Source organism: Sinohyriopsis cumingii, chromosome 8 (assembly GCF_028554795.1).
Source record: "Sinohyriopsis cumingii isolate HCF-2022 chromosome 8, ASM2855479v2, whole genome shotgun sequence".
In the NCBI taxonomy this organism is placed as follows: Eukaryota; Metazoa; Mollusca; class Bivalvia; order Unionida; family Unionidae; genus Sinohyriopsis; species Sinohyriopsis cumingii.
In genome coordinates this window covers 61,677,515-61,689,851 of record NC_142968.1, presented here as the reverse complement: position 1 = coordinate 61,689,851, position 12,337 = coordinate 61,677,515, and the positions used below count along the sequence as shown (strand labels likewise).

The 12,337-nt window shown below is 38.1% G+C and overlaps 1 protein-coding gene across 1 annotated transcript in view; it reads left to right on the top strand.

The window, feature by feature from the left end:
- The window catches only part of LOC149793664 (SCO-spondin-like), a 112,748-nt gene that overhangs the window by 33,910 nt on the left and 66,501 nt on the right, over positions 1–12,337 (top strand). Inside the window, exon 16 of the mRNA XM_089969031.1 lies at positions 12,151–12,321. Coding sequence (XP_089825157.1) covers positions 12,151–12,321 — 171 coding nt within the window. The remainder of the gene's footprint in view (positions 1–12,150; positions 12,322–12,337) is intronic.

The following is a 12,337-nucleotide window of genomic DNA, read 5'->3' as shown; positions in this document are numbered from 1 at the left end:
CTCTGCGCAAGTTTCTCATTGTTTCATAAAGAGATTCTTTACGATATATTTCACCGTTACCGCGTACAAATTGATCATATTTTTCATCATCTGAACTTGAAAATAACCACACTGACACAGGATCGTTTTTACCTATCTCATTAATAAAATCAAACATGTTTCTCCCAGAGTTCTCCCCGGAAAACTCCGGGGGGTAAAATCTTACAGTTCGATCTCGTGGGAATATTGTGACTGCACTGGTCCAAGCGTGAGCGTTATGATCAATGATATTAATTGGAGCTCTTTGCGATTTATATTTCGATTCGTATAATACTGCCCCTGTTATCCTTGCTATGGTTATGGGGAATCTTAGCGCTTTTTCTAACTCGGCAACATCGTTCATCGTAGCTCCGGTATCCTTGACGCGTTCAGCCCATTTGTTTATTTTTTCACGTCGTAACGCCGTTAGACCGTTTCCACGCATCGCATTTGTAAAATGTTCTGCTACTCGTTCAGCTACACAATTCAGTGATGAAAATCTCATTGGGGCAAGATCATTAATGTTGGGTTTTTTATCGGATGAATTCCATAAATGACTGCTGTTACAGGATACGCTCTCTCATAACATGGTTTATCAATCCCAGTCAGCGCCCCAGGTTTGGAATTTTTACTCAGTATGACAGTTTTTCCATTAGCAAGGACAGGGTCACGTTTGTCACGGATAATCCAATTATCTGTTTCTGCTAGCACGATCAATTTTACTCTGAAAAAATATTTTTGATCAAGGGGAGGTAATCGATAATCGTTTTCCCTCGTATATCGCTCAATATAGTGTCCTTGACAGAGTCAACGCCGTCTTCGTCAGTGTCGCGTATAATTTTGAATGTAGACCACACGTGGGATGTTCCATCATCACGAAATTCTTTTTTGGTATCCCTGATAATATCAATCAGATCAGTCAGAGCTCGCCCCCGCGAGTCAGGGGTTAGTTTGTCAAGATCGAATCTAGAAGCTTTCCAGGGCTTGATTTTGGATAATCTCTCAAACTCATCCATATTATATTTCAGACAAACATTTAAATAAAATTATTATTTATATAATGTCTCAAACCAATCAGTGCAAGTGGTTTAAGGTGGGATCTGTAAATCATTGCAACAAATCCTGCAGAAAAGAATTCTGCGGGGAACATTCACAAAGTATTCGAAAGGGGAGTTTAGGACTAATACCAAGCCTGCGATGTGGCATTGGAGTCAGGGGTAAAACACAGCTGTGCGCAAGTTGTGGTGGATAAAGAAATCGTGAACTTCGGCGATATTATGATAAAAAAGATAACAATGATGCGCTGAAATGTGAGCGCGATTACATAACTAAGTTTTCAGACAAATTATAAACTAGACAAATGACATTATCATTCTATAAATGAATCAAGAATTTATCCCACATCCTATCATCAAGAATTATGAAGCCTCTCGTAGTGGTGAAGTCAGAAATTGTAGATTGAAAAAACCAGTTGGTGTTGTTGATAATGCTGATTATCTAAGATTTACTGCTGGGAAAAAGAGGTATCACAATCACAGGTTTGTATTTGAATGTCTCTTTGGAAAGAACTAAGACGGTCTTGTGATCGATCACATCAACAACGACAAACTCGATAATTCTCTTAAAATTTACAGGCTATCACACCTGGCGAAAATTCTGCACGTGGGAATACTAGGGGAAACAAAAAACCTAAAGCGGTTCAATGTTTAAATATAGCGACCGACGAAGAGAGAATTTTTCAATCAGTGAACTCAGCTGCCAAGTATTTCGGTATTAACCACACGGGGGTAAGACGTGTTGCAGATAAAGTGACCAAATCAACTTTTTCATACAAGTACGAAAATTGGATCTTATTTTCTATGTAGATGAAGATAACGGAGATAACTCTGCAGCGATTGTGTAAAATTCAATGATGAACTTACCTCCCTGAGATTGTGCAACACTCCCCCTTGATTTCATCAAGGAGATTGTGCAACACATGTCATTACCTATTTTACAGGTAATATATTATCCAGCGCGGCAGAAACTGTATACAGTTCTCTTTTACAGCCATACAGTTCGTGGTGTAACTGTCTTATTGTATACACACTGCGCCACAGTCTATTTCAATGCGTTAACACTTCCGCGTTGATAAAATCAAGAATTGTACAGGTATTCTTTTTTTCATAAGCAATATGAATTCTGTGTTAAAATTTAGATCCAACTGGATTTCAGAACTTAAATTCAGCTGTAAACTGTTAACTGTCTGTCAACGGCTACCTATATAATAATTTATGAAACATATACTAGTAGATTAGAACCGTGGTGCAAGCAGTAGCGGGGTTGATTCTCATTCCGGCAGAGTCAACAGGCAGCGGTTTGAGTCTCGTAACAGGCATATTGTCGACGGTACCGATTAATAGGATTTATAATTGGAAGCGGCAGCCGAAGCCGCTCATGTACATTTTTCTCCAACGTCAAATCGTGTGTGGGGGGTTCACCCCTGGGATTTGATCTTGGGGGGATGTACATGAATGTATTACAATACATAGACAGCCTCCCAAAATAAACAGTAGCCGTGGATGCATAGGCTCTAAGTCACATGGGCACCCCACAAAAACAAAACATTCAGAAAGAATGCGGCCAAAAAGATACGATCACCGGGATGCCGTGAAGATCATAAGAAAGGTCTCTATAAGACAAAAGTCTCAAGACAAAAGTCTGAAAGGACCTCGTGGAGACACATATGCTAGTGCAGGAGCCCACTGAAATGAAAACCGCTCATCGTAGTTACTGTTTATTTTTGGTCTAAAATATTTTTCTTTTAAATATATAGTATCGGTATATATAATAATATGAATTACGAAAATATCAATGATGTGATTGTTACTATTAAAAAATTAGAAGAAAACGGAATTAATACATCTGATGAATTAAATCCTGAAAAAATCTTTTCTGATTTTGAAACACTGCATGAGATTAAATGCGAAGGGCGGTATATTTTGCCGCCTTAGTACAGATTTATAAAAAAGATTGAAACGGCTATGTGTCAGTCGCTAGCTACAGTAGAAGAAGCACAAATAAATGAATTTGTTTCGTTGTCTCGTGCAATTGAAAAAATTATATCACAATTATCTCAAGAATACGAATAAAAAAAATAATTAATACTCGCGTAAGGCAACTAGACATTTTTATGTCAGATTGTGAAACGATCGAAAGTTAGACCCCTTGATTTTATCAAGGTGCTTTCATCAAGGAAATGAAGTCAAGTACGTGGAAATGAAATCGAAAGTACAAAAAATAATATTTTTTACTTGTATCAATCTGATGAGTTAGATAATATTTTTTTCACTTATATCAATCTGACTTGTATGAATCCGATGAGTTATTTTTTTTACTTATATCAATCTGACCTGCATCAATCTGATGAGTTAGATAATATTCCCTTTAGTCGATCAGATTTAATGCAGGAGTGCGAGTAATTTAGAATCTGATCTTTATCTCACGTGACCATAGAAATACGTTCTCGCTGTAGTTTATCCAGCTGCGATTTGTCAATTAAAAATCCTCGTTACCGTATACATCAATAACCAAATCAAATGGGCCGACTAGAAACTGTGTAAACACGTTTCTGATGTAGTTTTCAAGTACTTGCTTGTCGTGTATGAAAACCTTCGCTTGTTGGTACATGGTATAATACTCGCTTGATTAATTAGAAATCAGGGTCTGTCAGTAAAAGATAAATTTTTTGCAGATTTCAATAAATATTTTGTGTTGCTTTTTACTGAAAAACGTTTAATTCGCATGATTTTGACTAGTAATTACCCCTTCAGAATTAAAAAGTCAGTCGATGTGCATGATTTTGACTAGTAATTACCCTTTCAGAATTAGCAAATCGGACGATTTTCATGATTTTGACTAGTAATTACCCCCTCAGAATTTACAAATCAGTCGATGCGCAGTAAAAAAATAAATTTCTTATAACATTTATGCACTTGCAGATTTCAATAAAATATTATATATATTTTTTTTGCTTTTTCTGAAAAACGTTGAATTCGCATGATTTTGACTAGTAATTACCCTATCAAAATTAGCAAATCAGTCGATGTGCATGACTTTAACTAGTAATTACCCCTTCAGAATTAACAAATCGGACGATTTTCATGATTTTGACGACCTTATTACTTTCCGAATCGTGCAAAATATAACATCCGCCTGAGAAAATCTAAGATGAGATTTTTAGGATTTCACAAGTAAATTAATATTTAACGTTTCATACCTCAACTCCAGAAGGTGGCCTGATTGGTCTGTTAGTTTGAAATTTATTCTTGATAACAGTGGATTATGACACCGCAGATAGACCTGATTGATCGGCTCTTGCACAATCAGAAATCCAGGTGGTTCTTTTGGTGTCAATTAATAAAGAAAAAATCCTTGCTGGGCTTGATTTGATACTGTTGTGTCCGTGCTATAGCTGCCATCAATGACATCACACACAAGATTGACTGCGACCACAGGGGTTATATTTACGATTTCCGGGGATACATGTCTGCCTTGTCCTTCTGGGTCATTGTTGTGCCGAAGAATAGTTACCGGTGGTAGCATTTTGTTGTACTGTGCGAGTATGTCAGGAAAGAACTCATCAATGAGGTCATTAACAGATTTCCTTAGTTCCTAAGCGATGTACCCGGGAAATTTAAAATCTGGTAGCGTAGCTTCTGTCAGCGAGCATGCTTCCAAAAATTGTTGTTTAGAATTATTATCAACATCATCTATTATCGCCAGGATTGCTGGCCGGTGAAAATATTTCATGTCGGATACGAGCTGATTTAATATTTATACGTGTTTAATGATTTCGCTGCGTAAAGTTATATCAAAAAGATGTTCTTGGAAACTTTACCGTAGTCATTGTAGTTGTGTGTTATGTTCTGGATTAATGATTTTAAAGTAGTCAATCATTTCACTCACTTCAAAACTTATAGGATATCTTTCTATGGGAATTAGTGTTGGCTTAAAAGCCCAAAACATCTGGTCTTTACCGACGAATTCAAAACGATTGAACAAATCTGAATTTTTTATACTAAGTAAATGTTGTTTGTACGATAGTTCAATTTCGTGGTATGACTGCGCGTCTGTGACATAATCAGATTTTTTAGGTTCTGGTGGTATTGGTGGTGTCGGTGGTGGAATTTCAGGCCATCCTAATACTGTTCTGATTGAAAATTGATATATGTCAACGGCGTAGTCAGGAGTGCTTATTTCGATCGTTGGTTCATGAACAGTTATTTCTATCTTGGATTATTTCCCTGTGATATTTTTTATTCGACGTTGTAATTCCTCATTGATTTCTTCGATTTGATAAGACCCGGTTGGTATTCCAACAACGTTCCAGTGGGGTGTACCATCTGGTTTATTTTTATGTGCAAACACAACCGAATTATTTGCTGGTATCCACCAAATGATTTTTGTATGATATTTGGCCAGCTGTTGTATACTCGTAATTGTGCTAGTGCAATCTCTGTTACTGAAATCGCAGTTGGAAAATTAATATTGAATTCTGGTTTAGTTGAGCTTACTGTTATCATTGAAGTTCGCTTGGGGCTTGTATTTTCGGCTATCTGCTGAAGTAATTCTGTCATTATTCATTTTCGTTGTTTTCAAATGGTGAGACTCTGACTGCTTGCAGTTTGCGTTTGTGTTTGCCACTGACGTGAATTCGGAATCTGATATTGATTCGCCGTTGAGGCTTGATTACATCAGCGACGATAATTTTAAGTATGCTGCTGTTGTTGCATTTAGCCGCGTGACATAATCGTGCAATTTTATGCTCGTGCACGTTGATATTTTTTTCGCGATTATATTAAAAACACATACAATTTCCGCTGATGATGAAACTGTTATTGGAGTTGTTACTGGCGTTAGTGCTGATAATACTACTCCGGTGGATGCAACTAACGCGGATACCAAGTATACTTCAACGTCTACTTTTGTTGTGCATTTGTTCTTGAGAGTTTTTAACTCTGATTGCCATTCGCGTACTTGATCTTATCTGTATTGCTGGACATTAAATGTTGTCGTCTTAAGCTCTGTTAAGGGGGTCAATTATCATTTTAAGCAGTAACCAATTGACGTGCTTCAGCTACAAATTCCAAACACCACCAGTAAGATGTTGCGGTTAATTTCTTATCTGCGGCTTCCAATATAAATGTTTCTTCGGTTACGCTATTTAATATGATAGTCACAAGCCCGGAAAACTTGTCGGTGGAATGTCGCCAGGGATATGTTGTGAAAATCTCAAATTTTGCAGCACTGAACACAGACAGCCTGTACACTCCAGTGACTGTTGCGGTATACTTGATAACATTATTTTGTTTTGACCATGTTGCAAATCCAGATGATACCGGGAGTAACTTCAGGTGGGATTTTAATCAAGCTGGTTTTATTAACGATCTCAGGAATCCCACTTACGATATCTTGCTGTGTTTGTTTGATCGTGTCAATATTGGTTTTGATATCAGAAAGTTTTGCGTCAACGGTGAGCGGAGTACCAAAGAATTTATCTATGGGCTCATCGGTTTTTTTGATAATTTCTGCGAAATCTTGCAAAAGCGCCTTCGTAAAACTCATACTCCACCGGCAGCGTGGATAATTTACTGTCTACCTTGTCGAAGTATAGTTTGTTGTCGAATTTTGGAGCTGTTACAGCTACTATTTAGTTTCCTTTCATGTTGAGTTCACCTGTCATTGTGTCACCGGTATTTTTAGGCGATTAGCAACTCTCTGCATGATTTCATCTCTGATGGTTGTAAACTATATACTTGAGTCTCTGATTTTTCCGCTGTCAGTCAACACAGGGATGTTATCCAGGGTAGCTCCAAAAACCCTGCAAACTATGTAATTCCATTTGATATTGTTGGTTTTTAGCTTGCCATGTCGGTCCTCAAAAATAACAACCCAATCTGGGTCTATCCTGGATAGCGTTAAAAGATTGTCGATTTCATCTTTAGTCGCATATTTTGGTAAATCTATGTCGTCGCGTTTTTTACCCTTTGCGCTGAGAGATCTTCCGTGAATATCAACCATTATTCTTTAGGGATTGTTTAAATCGGTCCGCGGTATACTCGTGCACGACTTTGTGGGGTGGTTTGGTTGATTTTAATAACGCGTCAAGCACATTTATTACTTCACGGCCGCATATTGGTGGATCGGTTAGTGTTTGTGTTAGTAGTGTTGAGTACCTAACTGGAATGGGAGTGCTTTGTACGTATTTTAGAAATTCAACTGGCGGTGCTAACTCATACGAATCTAAATAGATAATTCCGCGTAGATCGAGTGCGTAAGCAACCCAGTGACTTCCTGGACCATCGCTGTTATTGAGATTAATAATTCCAGTTTCTGGATTATTCGGTTGTTGTGGTAACTGATTCCGCATGAAAACACCTCTGAAATTTTATATATTTAATTGTTTAGCGGCATCGAGGAAATCAAAATTTGACATCGGCGTGAGGCCGCTGGTTTTCAGAACCGTTTTGGGTACCATGAAGGCGGAGTTCCTGCAAGTCTTAGATCCGCTCCTTCTGTTCCACTGGTAATTTTAGACGACCCGGCTGAGGCATATTGGACTTTTTTGGACGCCTTGTTGGTTTTTGTGTCCGTGATGATCTTTTCTTTAAGTTCTCCTTGTATAAAATTCCCTTTCCAGTTGCTTTCTTTAAAGCCATTCCAGCAGTGGTGCCAACAGCGCCTAACGCGGCTGATTTTGCGACAGCTGGGGCAGCAGCAGTTATCAACGCTTGTATTACTGCGAGGAGTGAAAATATACCACCGCTTTGAATCATGTCCTTGATTTCTTTTGGAGCGAAATCAAGTTGAACTCCGTTTTTCCTTATTTTGCTTTATTGAGATGATTTAGTTGAGTTTTAGTCAACGATAACTTGTTTGGGCAACCATTAGCAATTTGATCATTTTTTAGTGTTATCGTCGTCCCACATGCGCTCGCGTTTTTCGATTGTATTTTTTTCGCCTGACCAGGAGTCAGAGTGACATTAACGTGACTATATGACATTTTTATAATTAATGAGATTGATCTAATTGTCTACATGTTTTCCACTGGGGCATCAACGACTCTCATTCGGTCACCAACACTTTCAAGTATCATTGATTTGTCACTGAGTATGAATGCGATTGTTCTGTAATGATCAGCTGAACGCCTGATTGCTCTGAAGTGTATATTAACGACAGATTGCTTAACTAAATCAAGACGTTCCAGCGAAAAATAATAAATCGGGTACAGCGTTGTAAAATCCAGTTGTGTTATTTGTAAACCAGTGTATATATTTTGATCACATCCCATGAATGTCATCAAGCGATGATATGCACGTGCTACTTAATTATTTTCAAAATTCAACATTATATCGTTAGATGGTTATTGATGCCCGTTTATTCTTAAAGATACTTCAGAGACGTTAAGATTGTCAAATACCATTGGATTTCTTCCTTGACGGTTCAATCGTTCAACCAGTTGAAAAGCAACAAAGACATAACTTGGTGCAGAAACACCCTGCTGTGATGATATATGCCAAGTGAATAAAACGTTGACAGGATTTTGATTACCGTTAACCACGACAATATTGATTTACCACCTTGATCCATTAAAGAAAGTAGACGCTGTTCTTCAGCGATTGATGGTGACATTACCGGCATCCATAACGCGAGTTTAAATAATATTACTTTACCATCAGCAGCACCATCTTCTCGCTAGATAGCATCATTATCATCACCTTCTCGATGAAGAACAACTGTGTGTTTAGCTCCAAAAATGACCTTTCTGATCTTTCTGCAAAATCCAAAGATGTGGGATAGTGGAATTGGCCATGAAAATCTTCTACGAACATCTTTTAACATTAATTGACGTCTATCAAAACCTAAGTTGTAATTTCGATTTGTTCCTATTACTACAGGTGTCTCCGCGGTACCAGCTGCGTTTCTCACATTACCCATGGCCACAGAAATGTGATCAGGATTGTTAGAATTATCCTTAGCAAACATCATATTTGGGCCAGCTGATCTAATATAATCATCTGAGTAGCTTGCTAGGCCTATAATCGTTGTAGCAATGTCAACATTATCCTGGATTGTGTCAATTTCGTTTCCATCAATCATATAGGCGGCACTTTTAAATAACGCCATGATGCCATTATTAACAAATCCAACTTTGACATCAGCTCCGTATGCTGCACTATCTGCAGCGTTTGTTACAAGTTCACCTGTGACTTCAATAAATGCTTCAGCGGGCAAGAAATACCTACTTGCATCCTGAACTCTTATTTCAATTCGTCCACGTTGATTTGGCGATATTGATTCATAAGAATAATGCTGATTATCGCGCACGGATTCATTCTTGAGTACTGGTGCGTCCATGTCAAACGCTATGTCAGATACACGTTTAAACATTTTATTATAATTTGTTATCTTCTAAAACGAAGACCACTTCCCGACACCAGACTTGTATTTATTTGTTCAGCCCCTTGATTTATCAGCGCTGCTCGTTTTTGATTTGCAGCTTGATTTATTACTTACTGACATCTGCAGGCATCACTTCGGTGCTTGGTAATTTGACCGGTTGTGGCTGGACCACTTTCGGTCTGCGTATTAATCGTGCTAGTCTGTCCTTGATTGCCAAGAAGGCTTTACTGGCAACGTTACCAATAGCGCCAGCAGCTTTATCACGAACAACGTCAATAGCTTTCATTGATAATTGTTTTGCGATCGGTATTGCTTTGAAAGCTATCCTTCTGAATATACCCTGAACAGCATGAGCGAGTCCGTCTCCGTAAGTTGCTTTATAGGTTGGTAATCGCGAGTTTACCACGCCGACTGGTACGGGCCCACGATGAGAATGTGTACGATCATTTTTATTTAATTATTCGTTTATTTAACAACTAGTCACTGTAGTAGTCATCAACGAGCTCACTAATAAGCACTCCGTAAATATCGATATCCATGATACCACCTTGAAATAAACACCGGCAAATATCATCTGCTTCATTAATTATTTCCAGTGAGTTATTCCCAGCTCGCTTTCCTCCTATGAGAACTTCTAACCGTTTCGCATCATTGAAGATACTGTTAGGAAAGGGAATAAAACCACTTCCCAAACCATAGCCAGAAGCACCAGGAGATTGTGGTTGTTGTTTTTTTCTACCGCTGCTGGGAGGGAAGTTGTTGTTTTCTCTGCGGTTGCTGAGAAGATTGTTGCTGTCCATGCGGTTGTTGTTGTTGTAGACGTTTAAAATAACTATAAATTGCGTTACTAAACGCAATAAATCTAGTATCACTGTTTCTGGCTAAATCAGCATGATAGTATATGCGAAATATCCACTTGTACCAGTTTTCGCGACTTACATCATCATCGACATACTCGGGTTTTAAAACCCGGTTTCGGTAATTAAAACTTTGCATGGCAAACTCAGCTAAACCATAAACGGTCGAAACGGCCCTTATAGATTTAATAGCCATATCGGTGAATCTTTTATATTAACCCTAGTCCTGGTTTGTTCTGTTTCTGTTGCTGTTTATGTTGCTGGTGTGCGATTTTTTTATATCACCAATTTCAGCGCGAATTTCGCTGATACCTTTAAATATTTCTTCCTAGACGGGTGGAGGCTGAGCTGCAGCTATATCAGTTGGATGATCTCGTAAAATCTTTTTTTGTATTTTTAGTTCTCCTCGCAATTTTTTCAGCTTGCTCAGCAGTTTGCTTTAATATTGAAAGAATACCCTTTTTCTTTCCTCCTCATCCTTAATATCTCACAATAAAGCTCTTTCAGTGACCGCCGCATCTTTTTCAGTAGCTGTTGTAACGGGTTTAACTAATTGTTCTGTGCCTGTAGCATATTCAAGTTGTGCTTCCTGCCGCGCTTGTAATTTTGGTCTCACAGAATCTCTCACAGGAAGAAATTGTTTGATCGCTTTTAGTCGCTCTCGAGCTAATCTAGTGGTATATGCTTCTCCAATGTTGGCCATTATCAGTAACATAAATTTTTAATTCATAGCAGCAGGGAGGGCGACGACAACGAATTGGTTCATTTTTATAATTTTGTAATCGAAGCGCCATTAATGGGGTTTCAACCAGAAATCACATTTGGACTAACCCAGGAGGACCTCCCAAAGAGGCTTATCTCTCCGAGAGTTCCTCTTGAAACGTAGTCGACGTTATTCACGGTTGAAACCCTTCCTTGTGGAGATCTTATTTCGACATTCGGAACCTTCTCAAATTTGTATGGTTCGCTCCCCCCCCCCGGCTGCTCGTCTATTTCATGTTAAATTAATTTTCATTTGTTTCTAATTTATTATCCGTGAAAGATAACTTTTAAGAAACATATCAATAAAAAGAACGATTGGCCGACTTTGAACATTACTACAGCAACATTCATAAAGAATGTTGATGTCATAGTGCGAGAAAAGCACATGATCCGGGCTTCGCATTCGAATATTTTCTGATATGATATGAAGGCAATATTTAATTCGTATACATATGCGATTCAATAAAAAAACAAGGGGCAACAATTTACAGCACTCTGTAGATAAAGGTTCATTGGTCCATTTTGAAGAAACCTAGTGCTAAAACTGTTACGTTATCTTATTTGACTTGCATTTCAATCTCTGTAGTTTCTTATGCCACATTATAATTTAATTGTAGTTATTAATATATTATCGACCAGAAATTTATGTTTACCCAATTTAATTGATTGTTGAATCAACAAGATATAAAAATATTATTTTAAATATTAAATTCATAAGTCATAACAAAGAAGATAGCTCGGATGTACCATTATCTGTTGATTAATTTGCATTTTGAACGGGGTGCATATAGTTAGCGCTACATCATAATTTAAATCACAGTTGTCCATCATATGGCCCGCGGTCAAGAATCTGGCCCAATACAGTTTTCTATCCGGCCCGCCAACCTTTTATAACTTGTTCAGACTGGTAGTGGAAAAGGTACGTCAGATTTATAAAAGCAACATGGGTAAGACAAAAAATACAATATGGCCTCTCGCACAAAGATTATACATTCCTGATTTAAACCATATGATTCGCTGTAACGTCGGCCCTTTATGTACAATATTTAATTCACGTGACATTATTAAGGTCCTGGAGTATGGACAGAGTGGACTCAATGGTCAGCCTGTAGCAGAAGTTGTGGTTCCGGATTCCGGTATATTGCCAGGTTCTGTATTGACCCTCGTACAGAGCATGAGAAACACGACTGTCCTGGACTGGCCGTTGACGGCGAGAGTTGTGAAGTAAAGATTTGTCCTGGTAATCATGTTTTAAA